The 25,204-nt window shown below is 40.8% G+C and overlaps 2 protein-coding genes and 1 pseudogene across 2 annotated transcripts; all 3 read left to right on the forward strand.

Annotated features, from left to right (window-relative positions):
- The first annotated feature begins 522 nt into the window (after nucleotides 1-522).
- On the forward strand, nucleotides 523-1,467 carry LOC138092852 (olfactory receptor 51I2-like). The gene has a single exon (XM_068988908.1). The coding sequence runs from the start codon at nucleotides 523-525 to the stop codon at nucleotides 1,465-1,467; it is 945 nt and encodes a 314-aa protein (XP_068845009.1).
- Nucleotides 1,468-6,395: 4,928 nt separating this feature from the next.
- LOC138092829 (olfactory receptor 51I2-like) lies at nucleotides 6,396-10,320 on the forward strand. Its single transcript, XM_068988874.1, has 2 exons — nucleotides 6,396-6,456; nucleotides 9,331-10,320. The coding sequence occupies exons 1-2, from the start codon at nucleotides 6,409-6,411 to the stop codon at nucleotides 10,318-10,320; spliced, it is 1,038 nt and encodes a 345-aa protein (XP_068844975.1). The 5' UTR covers nucleotides 6,396-6,408.
- Nucleotides 10,321-23,422: 13,102 nt separating this feature from the next.
- On the forward strand, nucleotides 23,423-24,312 carry LOC138092870 (olfactory receptor 51I2-like; annotated as a pseudogene).
- The last annotated feature ends 892 nt before the right edge of the window (nucleotides 24,313-25,204 follow it).

A 25,204-nucleotide genomic window follows, 5' to 3' on the forward strand; every position in this document is an offset into this window, starting at 1 on the left:
TCATCTACCTTCTAACTGGAGGGATGGGAGGAAGAACTAGGAGACTAAATATGAGTGAGAGAGCTGGGGAGTCATGATAAGCAGCATATTCAGTAGAGTGAGAGAATGGGAAAAGGAAAAGTTTACAGCTTGATAAGTAATTGGAATGTTCAGAACAGTCCAGGAAGTAGTCATCAGGAGCATGATGTCTTAGGTCTTGCACAAAGTGATGCCTGTTGATTGATAACAAGTTCATAGCTTTGAATGTGAGGAAGAGCATGGTGGGGATAGGCAGAGGTACAGAGGAAGGGAATGTGACCTGTTGAGCCAGCTGGATAACCTGAAAACACTTAGACAATTCCAGAAACCATGGGGAGCAAAAGGGGCAAGGAGTGATGTGGTAAACAAAATTGATTAAGCTATAAACTAAGGGTCTGGATGGCATAAGAGAGACTAAAATAGGCTCATCAATAAACTGTACGTCTGTCTTCTCTACAGGAGGTGGTCCTCCAGTACAAGTCCTCCAGTACAAGTCCTCCCAGCATGGGAGCTATCCTCTACAACAGCTCAGAGTTGCCAACTTTCACCCTGACAGGGCTCCCAGAGCTGGGGACCTCCCAACACTGGATGTTCTTGCTCCTCGGGACCCTCTACACGGTCTCCATTGTGGGCAATGCCCTAATCCTTTTCATTGTCAAGGAGGAGCAGAGTTTGCATCAGCCTATGTACTACTTCCTATCCCTGCTCTCAGTTAATGATCTAGGTGTGTCTTTCTCCACACTGCCCACCGTGCTAGCCACATTTTGCTTCCACTTAAGGAAGATCAGCTTTGATTCATGCATGGCTCAAATGTTCTTTATCCACTTCTTCTCTTTCATGGAGTCTGGGGTCCTGCTGGTTATGAGTTTTGACCGCTATGTGGCCATCTGTAACCCTCTGCGCTACACCACCATGCTCACAGATTCCCGTGTTGTATGCATGGGCTTGTGGGTAATCACCCGCAGTTTTTGCATGGTTTTCCCACTGCCTTTCCTTCTGAAGAGGTTGTCCTTCTGCAAGGCCAATATACTGTCCCATGCCTACTGCCTTCATCCGGATCTCATCCACCTTCCCTGTGGTGACATCACCATCAACAATATTTTCGGTCTCTTCATTGTGATGTCCACCTTCGGCCTGGACTCTGCACTCATTCTCTTCTCGTATGTGCTCATTCTGCATTCTGTACTTGCCATTGCTTCTCGGGAGGAACGGTTAAAGACACTCAACACGTGTGTGTCACATCTGTGTGCTGTGCTCATCTTCTATGTTCCCATGGTTGGTGTGTCCATGACTGCCCGTTATGGGAGGCATGCTCCCCGATTTGTGCACACAGTCATGTCCCTCATTTATCTCTTTGTGCCTCCCATGCTCAACCCTGTCATCTATTCCATCAAAACCAAAGAGATTAGAAGGCGGCTTGGTCGAATGCTGGTGGGAACCAAGTTTTAAGCCAGAAACGTGAAAAGTCCAAACCTCAAAGGATATTTATTATTACTCCATAAATTGGAGTTTCCATAACCTGTTTTGACAATTTTTTAAACTTCCTTTTCGTATTTCTGCCACCAGATGTATGATGACCTTGTACTAGTTAAGATCTGCCAAAAAGTTTTGGCGAGGTACACTAGGTTGTAATTTAGAAAAATAATTGTTCAGTTTTCTTTTTTAATCCCAAAATGCACATCCTGAAAATTAGTCCTTCATTTTATCACAATGTGTTTCTGTTATCCATGGTTAAAGTGAATCATCACAGAAAAAATTCCTAATTACAACGGGACCACTGTTATAATGGTTAGTGAGTCTTTTTCCCCAACTCTTTGTTGAAGGTAGTTCTATTATTAATTCTTTGTAGACTCTCCATATTGCTTTCCATAGCAGTTGCATTATTTTGCATTTCCAACAACATTGTGCAATGGTCCTCAGCAACACCTCTTAGCCTCTGTTGTTGTTTTTATTAGCCCTTGTGGTTTCATAGGGGCCTCCCAGGTGGCTCTGCAGTAAGAATCCGCCTGTAATGCAGGACCAGCAAGAGATGTTGGTTCAGTTCCTGGGTGGGGAAAATCCCCTGGAGGGGGAAATGGCAACCCACTCCAGTATTCTTGCCTGGAGAATCCCATGGGCCAAAGAGCCTGGTGGGCTACAGCTCATAGGGCCGCAAAGAATCAGACACGACTGACGTGACTGAGCACAGATGCAGACATGCAGGCACATGTTTTAAATATGCATTTTTCCTGATGACTGCCCGCTATGGGATGCAAGCCTCCCGATTTGTGCACACAGTCATGTCTCTTTTATCTCTTTGTGCCTGAAAATATGCATTTTTCTGTACTGTACTAAGCATTTTCTTTCCTATACTTGCTGCCTTTTGTATATTTTCTTTGGAGAAATTTCCATTCAGCTCCTCAGTGCATAGTAAAATGTGATTACCAGGTATGTTTCTGTTTTTGTTTTTGCTACTGTAAGAGTTCATTACATGTTTGGGAGGTGATCCCCTTATCAGATGCTTACTTAGAAGTAAAACTGAATGAATGGACACATTCATGAATGCCTTGGTGGAAAGATATTGAAAGTGCAATCCCCTCCCTCCCCCCGCCGACCCCCAGTAAATTTGACTTAATTCTGAATAATCTGGGTACTATAAAATGATTTAAACATTAATTTAGAACTCTTGTAAAATAGAGATCACACCCCTCCCCCCCAACATTTCTTAAAAAAAAAAAAAAAAAAGAAGAAGAAATGAGATAGATAGAGTAGATTTCCCAAATGGGCTTTGCTTGTGGCTCAGCTGGTAAAGAATCTGCCTGCAATGCAGGAGACCTGGGTTCAATCCGTGTGTTGGGAGGATCCCCTGGAGAAGGGAAAGGCTACCCACTCCAGTATTCTGTACTGGAGAATTCCATGGACTGTGTAGTCCATGGGGTCACAAAGAGTGAGACACGACTGAAGCGACCTTCGTTTTCACCTCCCAAATGTTAAAACATGAAGAAAAAAAAATTACTAATCAAAAAGGGAGATCTGGCTACAACAATAGTTTCTAGGATAGGATAGCTTAGAAGAATGTATAAACCACTGTAAAGTGATATTTTAAATAAAACATTTTATGAAAAGTTTTTATACCATACTGTCAAGATATTTTGTTGGTAAAAACTCTAAGATATAATATTGTTAAACATTCATATATTTCCATAGCGAAAGTATTTGGAACATGTAAAAAAAAAATAATAGTTGTTTCTGGTTAGTGAGCATTGAGAAGATTTATTATTTATTTATCTGTGTTTTCTACTTTGCCAAAGAATGTACACAAGTTTTGGTAAAATCAGAGTGAGAGTGAGGGGGTGGGGAGAGAGAGAGAGAGGGAAGAAGGCAAAAAAAATTAACCTTAGAGTTATAGAAGGTGAGCCTCATAAGGGAGAAGTCTAAGTGTTGGTGCCCATGCTGACATCCTACCAAGGTGCTTTCCACATGGTCCTCTCAAGTGATGAATGGTTTTATCCTGGGAGAGCTATTCCCTTTCAGATGTGACTATGGGCTGTGATGGGCCCATGTCTCTATCTACGGGGCTTGATTCTTGGCCCCAACAGACTCATCTTCCCTGATGCATAGTGGAAACACCTAAAACTTTTGCTCCGTTTATCCAAATTCACCAGAAACCTGCTCTGCAGTCAAACGATAATATGGGATAATGAGTTTAAAACAAAATAACAGTATATCTATCTGTTGCAGGCCTAATTGTCAGGCACAGGGTCTCTTTACTCAACTGGACTAACTGCACCAGTCATTTGGAGTAGCCTAAGCACAGCACAGACCGTGCTCATTTACCAGCTGCAAAGTATACTGAGGATAACATTTCTTGATAGCTTACTATGTGACAGTCAAGGTTCCAAGGTTGTTTTATTATATATTTTATTATTAATACTCATTATGTCTTATCCTCAAGCCTACAAAGTAGCTAAATTATTATTCTTGCTTTAAAGGTGAAGACACTGAGATGCACAGCATAGATTAATCAACCAGGATCACATAGCTAGTCAGTGAAGGACAGGAGGTGAACTCAGACGTTCTGATTCCCAAATCCAAGTTGGTGTGATTTCAATCAGCGGTGCTGCTTTGAAAAATGTTGCAAGTCTTGTCCTTTATGTGTATTGCCTTCTTTGGTTAAACATATGTAACATCGATGGTCTTAGTTTGACTGGAGATCTGGGAGATATCAAGTGACAAAGAAGTCACGTCTACTCATTCAGTGGCTGTTTACTGAGCACCCTTGGTGTGCAAGTCCCATGTTAAGCTAAGAAGGAATCCACGGACAAGGAAACAGAGGCACTTATCATCTGAACTCACAGTATGGACATACAACATAACGGTTCAGAGCACCCATGTTCAAATGCTAGTCTTGCCACTTATATATTTTGTGGCTTTGAAAAATATACTTAATTTTCTGTGCCTCAGTTTCCTTATGTACAAAATATAGATAATCATAATATCTGCCTAGGACACAGATAGGACGCAGCATTTCTTGTGGGTATTGGTCATAGTTATAGAGTGGAAAGGCCATAAACTAACTTAGAAGTAGGTTTAAATATTCTGCCACTAAAAAGCTGTGTAAAATTGCAGTAACTCTTTTCCTTTCTAAGTTTTAAGGACATCTTCTATAAAATGAGGGACTACATCCAATATTCTTGCATGTCACTTCCAGTTCTGATCATTCTGTTTCTAAATATCCCTTTGAGCAATGAACTACCAAGTCAGTGAGGGAGGGGCACGGCAGATGCTCCATATTCTCAGCAGTCCATGAGCTCCTGAGCTGATAAATACTCAAGGGACTTCATGGATACAGCCTTATATTGCTCAAGCAAGGGAGTTGGCAGAGGAGGCGGGGGCGGGGGGGTGGGTGGCTATGGGCAGGCTCCCACAACTGCCCTTCCTTCCCTGTACCCTCTATGCACAGAGATCTTTCAGGTAGGTAAAGTGAAGTGTCAGACACTCCAGACTCAGGCTCGGAGGCACTTTGGCTAGCTTAGAAATTTTGATTGTTATAATATGACAATATGAAGACAGAAAGGTTGTCCCAAGAGGAGTCAGTTTTTAAAATTTTTTTCTGCATATTTTCACTTTAAAGAATCACTTTATGGTTCTCTATTTTCCATTTGTTACTCTTATTCTCTGAAATCTTGTCATGCTTTCCACTTCATATATTTGTTTCTCTGCAGGGATTCTCCCTTATTAGGCTGTAGTTTGGATGTAGATGTCTTCTAAGAATATGCACCCCTTCACTCCCCCCCTCTTTTCTTAGAATAAATGAGTATGGGTGGATGGTTATAAAAATACATTGATTACATTGGAAGACACTTGGCAAGACCCTAAGTAGTGCTAAAAAAAAAAAAAAAAACCCTTCCAAGTCAAGGGTATCTGCATATTGTATACAGGGGCAAACAGAAATGTTTAGGAAGAGCTGAAGAATTGATGCTTTTGAACTGTGGTGTTGGAGAAGACTCTTGAGAGCCCCTTGGCCTGCAAGGAGATCCAACCAGTCCATCCCAAAGGAGATCAGTCCTGGTGTTCTTTGGAAGGACTGATGCTGAGGCTGAAACTCCAATACTTTGGCCACCTCATGTGAAGAGTTGACTCATTGGAAAAGACTCTGATTCTGGGAGGGATTGGGGGCGGGAGGAGAAGGGGATGGCAGAGGATGAGATGGCTGGATGGCATCACTGACTCGATGGACGTGAGTTTGAGTGAAGTTTGGGAGTTGATGATGGACAGGGAGGCCTGATGTGCTGCGATTCATGGGGTTGTGAGGAGTTGGACACGACTGAGCGACTGAACTGAACTGAACTGAACTGCTGATAGGAAAAGCAAAAAGATTTTATGAATGCGGAATGGAGGAAAAAGAACACATCCTGAGAAGAAAGGATAGAGGAGTCCTAATGCAGGTGAAGGAACCGAAGCAAAATAAAAGCAGGAGGAGAGGATTTAGAGCAGGGTTAGAACTCAGAGTGGCTAAGTATTTGGTCCTAAGGGTTTTCACAACAGTTTACTTTTGGATCTTCACTACCCCATTAGCAAAGTTCCTTAGCCCCTCCAATTACAGCAAAGAGAATCAAAATCCTGTGGGATCAGTGACTTACTGAGTGCATCTCCTGTGCTGGGGCTTGCACTGAGCACAGCAGGGACTGAAGCAATGAATAAGTGTCAGTGTTGGTCTCCTGGAGCTGGTGAGTCAGAAGGGGAGATAAGTTTCATAATTCAACAGGAACTATCGTAACTCCATAATAGGAAGCTCTAATGCAGAACAGGCAGAGAAACAGGCACAAAGGGAGATGCAAAGCTACCGCTTCTGAGAGTGGTGAGGAGAGGGGAGCAGGTACCTCCACTGCAGTGACCAGCCAGATCTTCATGCAGGAGGAGGGCATCCTTGATCCTGGGACCTGGAAGATGGATTGGGTATGTTGACATATTCTGGGAAACAGTGGCAGTTGAGGAGCTGTAGTTAATGTTTGAACAACAGCAAATAGACCATTCTGGGTATTTGAGGTACAAGTAAGGAAAATGTTGAAAACTGAGAACAGAAATATTGATTTAGTACTGAGCACAAGGACCTTTATTCCTAGGCTTGTGAGTTAGGTTTGAATTGTTTGATAATGAGGGGGCATTCAAGGTTTCTAATCAAAAATGTGCCATTTTCAGATCTGCCTTCTGGAAATACTATCCTAACCAGAATAGAGAATGAAATAGAGCCATGGAATTCACTAGAATAAGATTGTTATGGTATAAAAATGTGATTTCTTGGATCTGAAGTGTGAAGCTGTAAGTTCAGTTCAGTTGCTCAGTCGTGTTTGACTCTGCCGCCCCATGAATCGCAGCATGCCAGGCCTCCCTGTCCATCACCAACTCCTGGAGTTTACTCAAACTCATGTCCGTTGAGTTGGTGATGTCATCCAGCTATCTCATCCTCTGTTGTCCCCTTCTCCTCCTGCCCCCAATCCCTCCCAGCATCAGAGTCTTTTCCAATGGGTCAACACTTTGCATGAGGTGGCCAGAGTATTGGAGTTTCAGCTTCAGCATCAGTCCTTCCAATGAACACCCAGGACTGATCTCCTTTAGAATGGACTGGTTGGATCTCCTTGCAGTCCAAGGGACTCTCAGGAGTCTTCTCCAACACCACAGTTCAAAAGCATCAATTCTTCAGTGCTCAGCTTTCTTCACAGTCCAACTCTCACCTCCATACATGACGACTGGAATAACCATAGCCTTGACTAGATGGTCCTTTGTTGGCAAAGCAATGTCTCTGCTTTCGAATATGCTATCTAGGTTGGTCATAACTTTCCTTCCGAGGAGTAAGTGTCTTTTAATTTCATGGCTGCAATCACCATCAGCAGTGATTTTGGAGCCCAGAAAAATAAATTCTGACACTGTTTCCACTCTTTCCCCATCTATTTCCCATGAAGTGATGGGACCAGGTGCCATGATATTAGTTTTCTGAATGTTGAACTTTAAGCCAACTTTTTCACTCTCCTCTTTCACTTTCATCAAGAGGCTTTTTAGCTCTTCTTCACTTTCTGCCGTAAGGGTGGTGTCATCTTTATATCTGAGGTTATTGATGTTTCTCCTGGCAATCTTGATTCCAGCTTGTGCTTCTTTCAGCCCAGCGTTTCTCATGAGGTACTGTGCATATAAGTTAAATAACAAATGGGCAAAAGTGCTGGCAGAAGCAGTTTGGTCATTGTTTTCGTTATCTTGACCCATTTAAAATAGTAGCTTAAGGAACTAAAGAGCCTCCTGATAAAAGTGAAAGAGAACGTAAAACTAAACATTGAAAAATAAAGATCATGGTGTCTGATCCCATCACTTCATGGCAAATAGATTGGGAAAAGTGAAAACAGTGACAGACTTTATTTCCTGGGCTCCAAAACACTGTGGATGGTGATTGCAGCCATGAAATTAAAAGATGCTTGCTCCTTGGAAGGAAAACTATGACAAACCTAGATAAGGTATTAAAAAGCAGAGACATCAGTTTGCCAACAAAAGTCTGCCAGCCAAAGCTGTGATTTTTTTCAGTAGTCATGTATGGATGTGAAAGTTGGACCATAAAGAAGGCTGAGTTGTGAAGAACTGATGCTTTCAGATTATGGAGAAGACTGTTGAGAGTCCCTTGGACAGCAAGGAAATCAAAGCAGTCCATCCTAAAGGAAATCAGTCCTGAATATTCATTGGAAGGACTGATGCTGAAGCTGAATCTCCAATACTTTGGCCACTTAATGTGAAGAGCCAACTCATTGGAAAAGAACCTGATGCTGGGAAAGATTGAAGGCAAAAGGCGAAGAGGGCGACAGAGGATGAGGTGGTTGGATGGCATCATCAACTCAATAGACATGAATTTCAGCAAACTCCAAGAGATGGTGAAGAACAGGGGAGTCTGGCATGTTGCCTTCCTTTGGGTCTCAAAAAATGAGGTGCAACTTAGTGACTGAACAACAACAATAACAACAACAAAAGAAAGAACATGGTAATGTGATATTTAAATTTTGCATCTTGAACTTAGTCATAATAATAGTATTATTCAAAGAGATGGAAAACACAGATAAGAGCCAATTATCTGTATAGCCATGGATAAGAGAACTGATTATTAGTCATGTGACTTTCAGGTTCTATTTAGATCTGAAAGAAATTATTAAGAAAATACTTTAGCATATTAAGTTATTCATGGTGAAAATGAATGCCATAAGGTGGATTGAAGAATGAATAGATGAGTGGATATAAGGGGTCCTAGTGCATTTTGATGTATGTCTGGAAGATTGTCTCTGTGGATTTATATCTTCCTGTCCATCTATCTTCTGTATGGATAAATGCAAGAAAGAACTGGGAGACTGTGTAGATGTAAGAAAGCCCAAGAGTCATGATAATGAGCAGATGCTACTTATCAGTAGAGACAGTAGAGTGAGAGAATGGGAAAAGGAAAAGTTTACAGCTTGGTAAGTAATTGGAATGTTCAGAACAGTCCAGGAAGTAGTCATGAGGAGCATGATGTCGTAGGTCTTGCACAAAGTGATGCCTGTTGATTGATAACAAGTTCATAGCTTTGAATGTGAGGAAGAGCATGGTGGGGATAGGCACAGGTACAGAGGAAGGGAATGTGACCTGTTGAGCCAGCTGGATAACCTGAAAACACTTAGACAGTTCCAGAAACCATGGGGAGCAAAAGGGGCAAGGAGTGATGTGGTAAACAAAATTGATTAAGCTATAAACTAAGGGTCTGGATGGCATAAGAGAGACTTAAAATAGGCTCATCAATAAACTGTACGTCTGTCTTCTCTACAGGAGGTGGTCCTCCAGTACAAGTCCTCCAGTACAAGTCCTCCCAGCATGGGAGCTATCCTCTACAACAGCTCAGAGTTGCCAACTTTCACCCTGACAGGGCTCCCAGAGCTGGGGACCTCCCAACACTGGATGTTCTTGCTCCTCGGGACCCTCTACACGGTCTCCATTGTGGGCAATGCCCTAATCCTTTTCATTGTCAAGGAGGAGCAGAGTTTGCATCAGCCTATGTACTACTTCCTATCCCTGCTCTCAGTTAATGATCTAGGTGTGTCTTTCTCCACACTGCCCACCGTGCTAGCCACATTTTGCTTCCACTTAAGGAAGATCAGCTTTGATTCTTGCATGGCTCAAATGTTCTTTATCCACTTCTTCTCTTTCATGGAGTCTGGGGTCCTGCTGGTTATGAGTTTTGACCGCTATGTGGCCATCTGTAACCCTCTGCGCTACACCACCATGCTCACAGATTCCCGTGTTGTATGCATGGGCTTGTGGGCCATCATCCGCAGCTTCTGTATGATTTTTCCACTGCCTCTCCTTCTGAAGAGGTTGTCCTTCTGCAAGGCCAATATACTGTCCCATGCCTACTGCCTTCATCCGGATCTCATCCACCTTCCCTGTGGTGACATCACCATCAACAATATTTTCGGTCTCTTCATTGTGATGTCCACCTTCGGCCTGGACTCTGAACTCATTCTCTTCTCGTATGTGCTCATCCTGCATTCTGTACTTGCCATTGCTTCTCGGGAGGAACGGTTAAAGACACTCAACACGTGTGTGTCACATCTGTGTGCTGTGCTCATCTTCTACGTGCCCAAGATTGGTGTGTCCATGACTGCCCGTTATGGGAGGCATGCCCCCCGATTTGTGCACACAGTCATGTCCCTCATTTATCTCTTTGTGCCTCCCATGCTGAACCCTGTCATCTATTCAATTAAAACCAAAGAGATTAGAAGGCGGCTTGGTCGAATGCTATTCAGAACCAAGTTTTAAGCTAGAGGCACGTGGAAAGGAAAAATGTCATTGGATATTCACTATTACTCCACAAATTGGGGTTTTCAAGACCTGCTTTGGCAAATTTTTAAACTTTTTTTGTTCAGAAATCTACTCTTAGGATTCCTTCCACCAGATATTTGATGACAGCCTGGCACTAGTTAAGACTAAAGACAACAGGTTTTGGCAAGTTACACTGAGTTATAGTTTATCCAAAAAAAAAAAAAAAAAAAGCTCAAATTCTACAAAAAATCCTCAAATGTGTCTCCTTAAAATCAATCCCTCATTTTGTTCCATGTGTTTCTTTTATCTATTTTTAAATTGAATTACCATAGAAAAAGTTACTTATTACCTTGGGAACACTGCCACAATGGTCAAATAATTCTTTTCCCCAAGACTATATGAAAAGTAGTCTTACTTTTAATTTTGTAGAATTTTTTTAAATTTTGCAAAATTTCTACAAAATTTAAATTTTGTAGCAACTCCATACTGCTTTCCATTGCAATTGCACTATTTTACATTCCAAAAAACTGTGTGCAAGTGACTGACATCCTTCTCAACATTTGCTGTCTTTTGTTGTTATTTTATTATTATTATTATTATTATTTAATAGCCATCTCAACAGATGTGTGGTAATATATCATTGTGTTTTCAATATGGATTTTTCTGATGATTAATGACATTGATTTTTTTTTTTTCATATACCTGTTGGCCATTTGTGTATCCTCTTTGGAGAAACCTCCATTTAACTCCTTAGCACATAGTAAAATGAGTTTGTCAGACGTGATTTTGTCTTTGTTTTTAGCTATCGTAGGAGCTCCTTACATGATTTGGGGATGAACCCCTTATTAGATACTTACTTAGAAGTAAGCTTGAATGAATGGACACAAAATGCACATGCCTTGGTGGAAAGACTAACAAATATTGAATATGTTGCTTTTCCCCCCAGTTCACTTGACATAATTCTGAATAATTTGAGGAATGCAACAACATGATTTAAAAATTAATTTCGAATCCTTGTACAATTGAGATTACTCTCCCTCAAAATTACTTTAAAAAAAGAAAAAAAATGGACAGACGTAGAGTAAACCTCCCAATGTTAAAATATGAAGAAAAAGACAAAAAAATCTATGCTAGTCAAAAGATATATGGCTGCCACAATAGATTTCTAGGATAAGATAGCTTAGAAGAATGTAGGAACCACTATAAAATAGTAGTTCAAATAAAACTTTTTACAAAAATTATTTATAGCATGGTTGTGGTGTATGTGCTCAGTTGTGTCCAGCTCTTTGTGAACCCATGGACCGCATAGCCCACCAGGCTCCTCTGTTCATGGGATTCTCCAGGCAAGAATACTGGAGTGGGTTCCCATTTCCTCCTTCAGGGAATCTTCTCAACCTAGTGATTGAGCCTGCATTTCCCATGTCTCCTGTACTAGTAAGCAGATTCTTTACCATTGAGCCATCTGAGAAGCCCCCTATTTATAAAATACTGTGAAGTATACTCTGGGTAAAACCATAATATATAATATTATTGTTAAACATTCATATATTTGCATACAAAAAGTATTTGGAGGAAGTAATAAAAATCTGGACTTCCCTGGTAACTCCTGAGTAGATTCCTGGGTCAGAAAGATCCCATTGAGAAGGGATCCATTCCAGTATTCTTGGGCTTTCCTGGTGGCTTAGATGGTATAGAATCTTCCTGCAATGCAAGAGACCTGAATTCGATCTCTGGGTTGGGAAAATCCCCTGGAGAAGGGAACAGCTACCCACTCCAGTATTCTGGTCCGGGGAGAATTTCACGGACAGAGGAGCCTGGGGTTGCAAAGAGTTAGACATGACTGAACGACTTTCTCTTAACAAAACTGTTTTAGTAGTTGTTTCTGGCTAGTGAGAATTGAGAAGATTTATTATTATTCCATGTTTTCTACTTTTCTATAAAATGTACACATTATGTTTTAGTAAAACGAGAGTGATTGAGAGAGAGGGGAGAGACAGGGAGGCAAACACCAATAATGAGAGTTGGAGAAAGTGAGCCTCATAAGAGAGAAACCTGAGTGTTGATGCTTCTGCTCTACCAAGGTGCTTTCCAAATGCTCCTCTCTGCTCATCCCAAGGGATAAGGAGTACTTTTCTTGGGAGAGTTATTCCCTTCTAGATGTGAGTATGGGCTGTGTCAGGCCCATGATACTATCCATGGGGGCCTGATTCTAGGTGCTAAGAGACTTAACTCCCCTGGTGGATATTGGAAGCAAATCACACTTTTGCTCTCTTTATCCCAATTCAGAAGTCTGTGCTATCCAGAATGTTCACTCTGCAGTCAAAGGCTAATATAGCATAAGTAATCTAAAGTGAAATGACAGAATATTTATTTTTCGCAGGCCTAATTGTCAGGACTAACTGCACAGGATCTCTTATTCAACTGGGCTAGCTATACCAGTCACGAACATGGGCAACATTCATTTCACCAGCTGTAAAGTAATACCTACAAGACCTTTTGGAACTAATACCCAAAAAGATGTCCTTTTCATTATAGGGGACTGGAATGCAAAAGTAGGAAGTCAAAAAACACCTGCAGTAACAGGCAAATTTGGCCTTGGAATGCGGAATGAAGCAGGGCAAAAACTAATAGAGTTTTGCCAAGAATATGCATTGGTCATAGCAAACACCCTCTTCCAACAACACAAGAGAAGACTCTACACATGGACATCACCAGATGGTCAACACCGAAATCAGATTGAGTATATTCTTTGCAGCCAAAGATGGAGAAGCTCTATACAGTCAACAAAAACAAGACCAGAATCTGACTATGGCTCAGATCATGAACTCCTTATTACCAAATTCAGACTCAAATTGAAGAAAGTAGGGAAAACCACTAGACCATTCAGGTATGACCTAAATCAAATCCCTTATGATTATACAGTGGAAGTGAGAAATAGATTTAAGGGCCTAGATCTGATAGATAGAGTGCCTGAAGAACTATGGAATGAGGTTCGTGACATTGTACAGGAGACAGGGATCAAGACCATCCCCATGGAAAAGGAATGCAAAAAAGCAAAATGGCTGTCTGGGGAGGCCTTACAAATAGCTGTGAAAAGAAGAGAAATAAAAAGCAAAGGAGAAAATGAAAGATATAAGCATCTGAATGCAGAGTTCCAAAGAATAGCAAGAAGAGATAAGAAAGCCTTCTTCAGCGATCAATGCAAAGAAATAGAGGAAAAGAACAGAATGGGAAAGACTAGAGATCTCTTCAAGAAAATTAGAGATACCAAGGGAATATTTCATGCAAAGATGGGCTTGATAAAGGACAGAAATGGTCTGGACCTAGCAGAAGCAGAAGATATTAAGAAGAGGTGGCAAGAATACACACAAGAACTGTACAAAAGAGATCTTCACAACCCAGATAATCATGATGATGTGATCACTAATCTAGAGCCAGACATCTTGGAATGTGAAGTCAAGTGGGCCTTAGAAAGCACCACTAGGAACAAAGCTAGTGGAGGTGACGGAATTCCAGTTGAACTGTTTCAAATCCTGAAAGATGATGCTGTGAAAGTGCTGCACTCAATATGCCAGCAAATTTGGAAAACTCATCAGTGGCCACAGGACTGGAAAAGGTCAGTTTTCATTCCAATTCCAAAGAAAGGCAATGCCAAAGAATGCTCAGACTACTGCACAATTGCACTCATCTCACATGCTAGTAAAGTAATGCTCAAAATTCTCCAAGCCAGGCTTCAGCACTACGTGAACTGTGAACTCCCTGATATTAAAGCTGGTTTTAGAAAAGGCAGAGGAACCAGAGATCAAATTGCCAACAACTGCTGGATCATGGAAAAAGCAAGAGTGTTCCAGAAAAACATCTATTTCTGCTTTACTGAACTATGCCAAAGCCTTTGACTGTGTGGATCACAATAAACTGTGGAAAATTCTGAAAGAGATGGGAATACCAGACCACCTAACCTGCCTCTTGAGAAATCTGTATGCAGGTCAGGAAGCAACAGTTAGAACTGGACATGGAACAACAGACTGTTTCCAAATAGGAAAAGGAGTGAGTCAAGGCTGTATATTGTCACCCTGCTTATTTACCTTATATGCAGAGTACATCATGAGAAACGCTGGACTGGAAGAAACACAAGCTGGAATCAAGATTGCTGGGAGAAATATCAATAACCTCAGATATGCAGATGACACCACCCTTATGGCAGAAAGTGAAGAGGAGCTAAAAAGGCTCTTGATGAAAGTGAAAGAGGAGAGTGAAAAAGTTGGCTTAAAGCTCAACATTCAGAAAACGAAGATCATGGCATCTGGTCCCATCACTTCATGGGAAATAGATGGGGAAACAGTAGAAACAGTGTCAGACTATTTTTTTGCGCTCCAAAATCACTGCAGATGGTGACTGCAGCCATGAAATTAAAAGATGCTTACTCCTTGGAAGAAAAGTTATGACCAATCTAGATAGTATATTCAAAAGCAGAGATATTACTTGGCCAACTAAGGTCCGTCTAGTCAAGGCTATGGTTTTTCCTGTGGTCATGTATGGATATGAGAGTAGGACTGTGAAGAAGGCTGAGCGCCAAAGAATTGATGCTTTTGAACTGTGGTGTTGGAGAAGACTCTTGAGAGTCCCTTGGACTGCAAGGAGATCCAACCAGTCCATTCTGAAGGAAATCAACCCTGGGATTCTTTGGAAGCAATGATGCTAAAGCTGAAGCTCCAGTACTTTGGCTACCTCGTGCTAAGTGTTGACTCATTGGAAAAGACTGTGATGCTGGGAGGGATTGGGGGCAGGAGGAGAAGGGGACGACCGAGGATGAGATGGCTGGATTGCATCATGGACTCGATGGACAGGAGTCTGAGTGAACTCTGGGGAATGGTGATGGACAGGGAGGCCTGGCGTGCTGCGATTCATGGGGTCGCAAAGAGTCGGACACGACTGAGCAACTGAACTGAACTGAACTGAAGTGAAAGTAATAGTAAGGATAACATTTCTTCATAGCTTATTACATGACAGTCAATATTCAAAGTTTATTTTAGTATATATTTTACTATTAAAGCAATCATTAGGCCCTATCAGCAAGACTAGGATACAGATAAAATTATTATTCTGGTTGTAAAGGTGCAGACACTGAGGTGCATAGAATAGATTAACCATTTAGCGTCACAAAGCTAGCCAGTGGAAAGGCAGGAGGTGAGTGCAGGTGATCTGACTCCTGAGTCCAAGTGAGTATGAATTTGAATCAGTGGTGCTGCTTTGAAAAATGCTGCAGTTCTTGTCCTTTATGTGTATTGCCTTCTATGGTTGAACATATTCAACATCAATAGTCTTAGTTTGGGCTGGAGATCTGCAATATAGCAAATGACAAAGTAGCCTCATATGATCATTCAGTGGCTGTTTACTGAGCACCCATTATGTGCCCAGCCTCATATTAGGCACAGAAGCAGTCTGTGAAGAGTAAAGCAGAGTGGCACTTACCCTGTGAACTCACAGTGGGGCCTTACAGCTTAATGGTTCAGAGCACCTAGATTTAAATGTTAGTTCTGCCACATATATTTTTTTGTGACTTTGAAAAAGTTATTCAATTCACTGTGCCTTAGTTTCCTTAGGTGGAAAATATAGATAATAGTAATATCTGTTTGACAAGGCTGTGGTGAGGTTTAGCTGAATTAAAGTTGAGCATCACATAATATGCTCAGTAAGTAAACATAAATGTTCGCTCTGAGTGAGAATAGCTCAGCTGGTAAAGAATCTGCCTGAAATTTAGGAGGCCAGGGTTTGATCCCTTGGTTGGGAAGATCCCTTGGAGAAGGGAATGGCAGCTCACTCCAGTATTCTTGCCTGGAGAATTCCATGGACAGAGGAGCCTGGCGGGCTACAGTCTATGGGGTCTCGAAGAGTCAGACATGACTGAGTTACTAACACACACAACGGGAGATAAGATGCAATGATTACTATTTGTGGTAGCCCAGAAAAGGGGCATGTAACACAGACATTCGGAGAAGGCAATGGCACCCCACTCCAAAACTCTTGCCTGGAAAATCCCATGGATGGAGGAGCCTGGTAGGCTGCAGTCCATGGGGTCACGAAGAGTTGGACACGACTGAGTAACTTCACTTTCACTTTTCACTTTCATGCATTGGAGAAGGAAATGGCAACCCACTCCAGTGTTCTTGCCCGGAGAATCTCATGGATGGGGGAGCCTGTTAGGCTGCCGTTTACGGGGTCGCACAGAGTCAGACACGACTGAAGCGACTTAGCAATAGCAGCAGCAGAAACACAGACTTTAGATTTCTCTAATCTTGTTGGTTTAAGTTAATTAATGTAGAAAATAATGTAGAAAAATAATAATGTAGAAAATCTGATACTTTACAAAGATCCTACCCAGGAATGAAAACAGGGTTTAGACTGGGAACAGTTTGTTTAAAAAAAATGAAGTAGTGACTCAAGTTTGATGCATTCTCTAGGATGGCACTTTGGGGCTGATAGGTAACTAGGTAAATTAACAAAAAAGCAGAGATAAATAGATATGTGCATGTCATATGTTCTTGAACAGGTGTTTCCCTAAGTAGCATGGTAATCCATTTTGCAGAAACATGGAAAGATGACTCATGGTGTTATGCTAATAGTGTAATTATGGTAAAGACATTAGATTACTATTTGCTAATCATTAGGCTTCCAGGTGGCACAGTAGTAAAGAATCTCCCTGCCAATGCAGAAGACTCCGATTGGATCCCTGGGTTGGGAAGACCCCCTGGAGAAGGAAATGGCAACCCACTCCAGTATTCTTGCCTGGGAAATTCCATGGACAGAAGAGCCTGATAGGCTACAGTCCACAGAGCCACAAAAGAGTTGGACATGATTTAGCAACTAAACAAAAACAACAAACATTGCACTGGGTATTTTGAATATATTAAAAAATAAGGCAGAGACATCTTTCATGGAACATACATATTGATGTAGGAAAGAAGCATGTAATAAATAATTTATTGTTTATTTTAAATCAATTAATCACAACCCTGCAAGGTACTAGAAAAGATCAACAGAGAATGTAATATAACCTTTATTAGGTTAGGAGGCTAGGGGGATCTTCCACATGCCAGTTTAAGCTAGGAGATGGTGGTAGGGATCCAGTTGAATGGAAGGTGAGTAGGAAAAACTTCTAAGATTTTGGAAAGAGCGCTTGTGAAGGCCGCATGGAAGGAGTAGCTTTGCACATGCAAGAAACTGGAAGATCACTTTACTTGTAATAGAAAGAACCTAAGAAAAATGGCTCAAAATAAAGTTTGGAAGGAAGGTATTTATCATATCACACAGGGTCATTTAAAGGCTAGACTTGATGATAATGTGATGGAATTTTACTTAAATATATTTCTGCACTTTAAAAAGTGAATTGGAAGAGGGCTGAATAATGTAGGGAAATGCGTTAAGACCCTTGTAATTATCTAGGATTGACATGTTGATATGCTGACTAGAGAGTGGGAATGGAAATAAGTCAATTAAATAGTAGTTAGGAGGTAGAACTGAAAGAACTTCATATTTCTGCAAGTAAAGTTCGTAAGTCCAACACATTTATTGCACTCTCTTCTCTCTTCCCCTGAACATCTCTTATTTATCCTTCAGGATTCAATCTAAACTAACCTTTTTAATGATTCCTCTTCATAGCACTCTAAACTTTTTTTCTGAAGATGATTAACACGTGAAATTATTTGTTTAGTCTATTCATTGGAAGGAATGATGCTAAAGCAGTACTTTGGCCACCTCATGAGAAGAGTTGGCTCACTGGAAAAGACTCTGATGCTGGGAGGGACAGGGGCAGGAGGAGAAGGGGATGACAGAGGATGAGATGGCTGGATGGCATCACCGACTCAATGGACGTGAGTTTGAGTGAACTCCGGGAGATGGTGATGGACAGGGAGGCCTGGCGTGCTGCGATTCATGGGGTCTCAAAGAGTCGGACACGACTGAGCGACTGAACTGAACTGATTGTCCTAATCACTGTGAGAACAGAGAGAAGGTTCATCCTCTTCACTGTTATATCTCAGATTCCCTTTGGTGTGGTTCTCTCTCTTAGGGATGAACTCACACTGATCAAGGCAATAACATAGATTCATAACGTTATCAATTAACAATGGAAATAGAATTACTACACAGGCAGACATTATCTTCTTAACTTGACTAGCGTATCCTAACTTGTGAGAGCCATCATAATTACATTTGAGGTGAACAAAGAATAAGGGGCATAACCATAAAATTCAAGGGGCACAATCATAAAACTTCCTGTTTTAAGTTCAGATCGACAAGTATCCTTCTCCAACATCCCCAACCTTAGCCTCTTAGTCGCTGGCACTTAGTAGGCCAGTCTAGTCTTCTTATAACTGCTTGATTGATGTGGTCCTTCAAGTCCCTTTTTCCTTCTTCCAATTAAAGTCCATTTAATCTCTTCTTCCAATTGATGACTGTGCTTGTGTGAATGACTGTATGCGAATATATTTGTTTATAATTGTGGTTTTGCATCCAGATTGTTATCTTGGCTACTCCAATAACTTTACGACTTTGGCAAGTATTGTAAAATCCCTAATCTCATTTGTAAAAAGAAGACAAAAAAATATAACTGATAAGGATCCTGTGAATATTAAACATTAACTATATGTTAGTAATAAATAAGCAATGCATACAAAGATTCTAGTAAGTTTATAGCATATAGTAGATGGTCACTTAATGATAACTATTTTTCACAGTCTATGTTTTCATTTAGGTCAAGTTCGTCAAATCTTAAATGTCTGGTAATCATTATTCTTTATAAGGGTATCATCTTTTTATGTCTCTTTTTGATTTCTTGTGACTGATTTATTGATTAATTATAAAAGATCTGTTTTTCTCCTTTCTAAAAAAATGGAGGTACGTTTCTTTGCCTGCTCTTTCTCCATTCTCATACAAACATTTGCACACACTGTCACACATGCATACACAAATGCAGACTTTACAGACAGACACCCGTGGACTGTAACCCTCCAGGCTCCTCCATCCATGGGATTCTCCAGGCAAGAATACTGGAGTGGGTTGCCATTTCCTTCTCCAGGGAAACAACGACCTTTACAGATATTAAATCCTAAAGAACTTTGGTGTTCTATATACATTAAATTGTTTTTAAATGAGACCCTAAGATTAGTGTACTAAAATCCAATACATTTCCAGTTTTTTATGAGGAAGACATTGATGCTTTGATGTTTTAAAAATTATCTAAATATAAAATACATAGCTTTTTATTTTTTATTCCTCCACAGCTCTAATTCTGTTTAGTCTGTCTACTGAAAAATCTAGTATTTAGGCATAATAAAAGGTATCCTTCAGGTTTTCTCTGTTGATTAAATGAGCTAATCTAAAGCAAACAATAAACTAGTATGGCCCCCAAAACTCTGCAGGTGCTCAAGAAATACCAGTATTTCTCTTTTCCTTTCCTCAGTCCTGGTAATTGAGATTGCTTGGGCAATAGACATAGACTTTGGGGACTAACTCTAGGTAATTATTTTCAAGTCCTGACTTTATAAATGATTTCACAGTGGATGGCAACAGGCCTCTTGCACCTTAAAGTCTTCATTTCTTCATTATGACAGTTTGGGTGTGATACAAGATGATCCAAAAGCTCTCATAATTTTAAGATCTTTTAATAAGCATCCTGGAAATCAACCTGCCTTCACAGCGCTCAGAGCTCTCAGAACTAATTGCCTATCCCATCTTCTCAAATTCTTTTCTGGCCAATGGAAAACTGGCAAGTCATTGTAATAGTCCTTGTTTTATAATCATTTACCATGGTGATACGAAGTTTCATGGTCAACTGGATTTATAGACATTTGTGTTCCAAGTTTCCAAATGAGGAATTTGGAATTTGAGCAAACTAAATAAATTTATTAAGGATAGTCACTTAGACAGGGAAGTGGTTGTTTTTTTACTCAAGTCTGGGCAGACTGATAAACTGTCTGAGTTTGCTGCTACAGAGAGGTTGTCCCCAGTGCAGGATCTTCATTGCTAAACTCAGTATAGTTCCAGGCAAACCAGGATTGTCACTGTGGTTTCTGACTATGATTACTGAAGCTTTGGTGGTTATATTTATAGTTTCTTGAAATTTACTTGGGTTGTGACACAATTGGTGGAAAGATCGCTAACTTGGGAATCAGTGAGAGTCAAAGGGTCTGATATTCAGTCTGTTTTTGATGAACTGAATGGATTCTTTTATGAAGGACAGCAGAGTTATAACTCAATTTTTTTTTTTTTTAATATCTGTAAGGGGGAGAAACACCAGTGTACAAAGGAGCCATCATTCAAAAGTTCTCATATTCCCTGCTGCTCCAGCCATCTCTTTAAGCCCCAAGACTTACCAGGCCCAGAGGACACTGAAGAGGCAGTTTCATTGCTCAGGGCACGGAGGTTGGCTGGGAGGTCGTGTACAGAGGAGTCTTCAGAGTTTCTCCTTAGGAGACGCTTCACCTGTCCGCTTCTCACTAGAGCTGCCCTGAGGAGGTAAGTTGGGACTTGAGCCCTTCCCTCACAGAGGTCTGTAGGAACCTCATTCATAGCTTCAAAATCCTGAAGTGATTATAATATATAAATCTGAAGAAAAGTTTGTTTGTGATCTAATTTTAGAGATTTTCTCTGTACTCCTCTTCTGCCCTACACCAACAATCCTCAACAACACCCCCTGATGCCTGAAATCACAAAGCTTTTGTTTGGTGTGAGTGCCTCAGTGTTATTAACTCACACTCCAGTATTCTCACTGGGAAGTGGATACATGGGCAACATAAAAGGAGAGAGCCTTTGTTTGGGAAACTGGAAGAGTAAGGCAGTGTGGAAACAGGGCCTGGGAACCTTGGCTCCAGACGTCCCTCTTCATCCGCTCTTTCTTGGTTGCCATTTATTCAGTACGTATCTTGCACAACAGTGCTGAATATCAATTTTATGTGTTTTACTCTGTATTTTTTCTATACTACAGCTGTAAACATAAGGTGTAATTAAGTAAACTAAATCTACAGCTGGTGTGTGCTAAAGCTGAGATTAAAAGTTTGCTGTTTTAGATGTTAGCAGAGTTATTTAACTTTTCTAAATTTATGTTACACTTCAAAACTGGGTCATAATACATTCTGCCTAAGATAGTTTATTTAATCAATATTTACTGGTTAGAATTAGAACTGGTAATCTGAATGCTTATCCAGGATCTATGCCCAGCGACTTGGATAAATATTGAGACAACTATAGGATCTTATAATTCTTTGGGGAACAAAGATACTAATCAAATGATCAAACAGATACATAATAATTCACTATAATTCTAAAGTGTGATAAGAGTCATGAAGAAAAGTATGTGTGAGGATACATAATAGGGACATACAATGATATGTAGAGAAGTAATGAATGGTTAGAATAATAGGAAGGTAACAAGTCCTCAGGTAGTTCATATACTGCCTCATGCCTGGGTAAGACTGTTTGATTTCTTACTCTAATCCTTATTCTAAGAGTGAAGGGAAGCCACTGAGAGGTTTTCCATAGAAGTGTAACATCATTTTGTTTATATTATCAACAGATAATTTGGCTTCTTTGTAAAAGATGAATTAGAGAGGACCATGACACTGAGCTGGATGATCAGCAAGAAAGGGCCTGTAGACACTCTGATTAAAAACGCTGAGGGATAGATCAGTGCAATAGACTGGATACTGGATTAGCTGGAAGTGAGAGAGACAGGAGTGCCAGTGTTAAGTATATTTTGGAAAGATAGTAATAGATTAATTAGATCTGGAAATGGGAGAGGGTGAAAAATTCTTCCTAGGTTTTTCTGGCTTTAGTGCATGGATAAATGCTGATGGACTTTTATATGAGGAAAATATTGCAGAGGACCAAGTATGGTGATTAACAAAAGTTCAAATTGGCATATGTTTATGTTGTGCTGATGAGCCATTACAGTTGATACACCAGTAGGGAGTTGGATGCTGGACTCTATAGCTAGAGGAGACATCTGAGCTAGAGACATGAATATAGGATAATTGAAGTACAGAGAAGAGGTAAGAAGGACATTATGAGTAGAAAATAATTGTGAACATAGTGTGAAAGAGAGCAGAGAAGTGAATGATTACTGGAAGAATATGTGGGGTCAATAAAGTGGTTTTTGTTGTTGTTGTTGTTGTTATTTATTTTCTTTGACTGTATATCCTGAAACTGATCCTCAATAAGAAAGAAGTGGGTTTTGGATGGAACATATTCTAAACCTCTGATTCTCAAACTTGACTTTGCATTGGAATTTCCTGGGTAGGTTTTTTTTTTTTTTTTTCTTTCCCCAATGTATTGATGCTTGAATCCAACTGCAACTGCTAGAGATTTGGATTAAATTGGTATTACTGGGGTCCAGACAAAGGAGTTTTTTACAAGCTCCTTGGGTGAATCTAGCATACACACAGTTTGGGAATCCTTAATCTAAACAGAGGAAAACACGTAAATATGCAAGATAGAAAAACCCAGAGCAATCAGGAGTGGAGAAGCATGAGAGTCTGGATCCTTGGTGAATAAGAGAGGAGCTCACACAACAACGATAGGATTGGGAGCTGGAGTGAGATCGTCCAGCGCAGGCAGGAGAAAAGACACAGCTCAGCGTACGGATGAAAATGTTATCCCTGCATACATGGAGATTCATGAGTAAGTGGAGAGCACTAAGATAAGGCCCTGGGGAGGGCATACTGTACTTCACTTCTTGCAGAAGATAGTGGCTAGAACTGGTAGAGAGAAAGAGCTAAATAATTTTCTGCTACTGGAGAAAGATTTTAATATTTCTGCAAATAATACAGAAACAGGAAGAATAAGATATAGTGTTCAAAACAGACTCACAGGATTTTTGTGGGGAAGGAATTGGAGCCCATGACCCACCTGTAGAAATAATCAGATGGCAGAAGGCCTGAGATGTGAGCAATGATCCCTAGCTTGCTTCCTCCTAATTTTTCACGATCTTTGGTGTGCAATCTAAGTAGCCTTGTCCCTTCCATCCTGGATAGTGACCATGCTTTCCATTGTCTGACCTCACTTTACTCTGATTGTGTTTCTCCAAAAGATACTCAGGGACCCCATGGGAAGTTTCGAAACCAACATCTCGAGAGTGACCAGCTTCACCCTACCAGGCTTCCCAGAGGTGGAGGGACTGGAGCATTGGTTAGCGGCCCTCCTCTTGCTGCTGTATGCTGTCTCCATCCTGGGCAACAGCCTCATTCTCTTCATCATAAAGGAGGAGCAGAGCTTGCACCAGCCAATGTACTACTTCCTATCTCTGCTGTCTGTCAATGACCTGGGTGTGTCTTTTTCTACCTTGCCCACTATACTGGCTACCTTGTGCTTTCACACACCAGAGACTGCCTTTGATGCCTGCCTGATTCAGATGTTCTTCATCCACTTTTTCTCCTGGACAGAGTCTGGAATCTTGCTGGCCATGAGTTTTGACCGCTATGTGGCCATCTGTAACCCCTTGCATTATTCTACAGTGCTCACTGATACCCGTGTGGCTCACATGGGCATATCTATCATCATCCGCAGCTTCTGCATGGTCTTCCCACTGCCTTTCCTTCTGAAGAGGTTGCCTTTCTGTAAAGGCAACATACTGACCCACTCCTACTGCTTGCACCCAGACCTGATCCGCCTGCCCTGTGGAGATACCACCATCAACAGCACGTATGGCTTGTTCATTGTCATCTCTGCCTTCAGTGTAGACTCAGTGCTCATTCTCCTTTCCTGTGTGCTCATATTACACTCTGTGCTGGCCATCGCCTCCCGGGAAGAGAGACTTAAGACACTCAACACATGTGTGTCACACATCTGTGCTGTGCTCATTTTCTACATGCCCATGGTTAGTGTGTCCATGGTTCATCGATTTGGGAAGCATGCCCCTGAGTATGTGCACAAGTTCATGTCCCTAATATATCTCTTTGTGCCTCCAGTGCTCAATCCAATTATCTATTCCATTAAGAGTAAGGAGATTCATAAGAGGCTACATAAGATACTGAAATCTAAGCACTGATCAGAGAGAGACCTTCTAAAAACACAAATACCCTAAGAGTTTGTTGTTATTGCTGATGTTTGGGTTTACAGGCTAGTCAGTTGAACTGTGTCGTCTCTTTCTATACATGGGCCTCTGGTTGGGTACCTGTTATTAGCCATAGGGCATAGCCTGGCTATAATTCATAACTTAAAATATCAAGATACTTTGTAATTAACCAAATTATAGGTTCCCAAAATGACTTCTCTCATACTCAGTAAGGAAGAGGGTCTTAAACTAGACACTTCTATTTATCCAAGTATGCTAATATCAACTAAATTTTCAAGTAAATCTCAAAAACACAAAGCCTAATCATTCATATGAAACATTATAACTGGGGGTTATGTTACTCAAGATCATAAGTATCATCCAATGCTTTTTATAAGAATAATGGTTTTGAGCATCTTTTAGCTTTAAAAATTAAAGATACACTATGACCAATTTTGCACTTCTGAAATAAGTAAGAGTATTCATGAGACTGATAAAATGGAACATGTATGATTGTCACAGTGATACTGCAATATAAACCATGTAAGACCAGAAATTCCAAAGTTTAAAAGCAGGAGAAAAGTTCTGTGGAAAAAATAATCATATGTTGCCATCTGTTGGGCATTGCTGAGGGAAGGATCAACTCTCTTCTAGGGAGCCAGTTAGCACTTTGAATGGAAGGGAAATAGATACTCGTGATTGATGGTAGGGTGAATCTACTTCAACAGCATAAATAGTTGCGCTCATCATCTGCTGCAATATGGATTTTCATGGCCTATACTCATCACCCAAGCTCAGAGACATCTGTACATGCTAGAGCAACAGGGGGATTTC

Source organism: Capricornis sumatraensis, chromosome 16, assembly GCF_032405125.1.
Source record: "Capricornis sumatraensis isolate serow.1 chromosome 16, serow.2, whole genome shotgun sequence".
Classification (NCBI taxonomy): Eukaryota; Metazoa; Chordata; class Mammalia; order Artiodactyla; family Bovidae; genus Capricornis; species Capricornis sumatraensis.

Bases quoted from the DNA above. Each gene is read 5' to 3' on its own strand.
- LOC138092852 (XM_068988908.1), top strand. From the start codon at position 523: ATGGGAGCTATCCTCTACAACAGCTCAGAGTTGCCAACTTTCACCCTG.
- LOC138092829 (XM_068988874.1), top strand. From the start codon at position 6,409: ATGCAGGAGGAGGGCATCCTTGATCCTGGGACCTGGAAGATGGATTGG. The intron at 6,457-9,330 runs GTATGTTGACAT...TCTTCTCTACAG, and splicing joins GGACCTGGAAGATGGATTGG to GAGGTGGTCCTCCAGTACAA.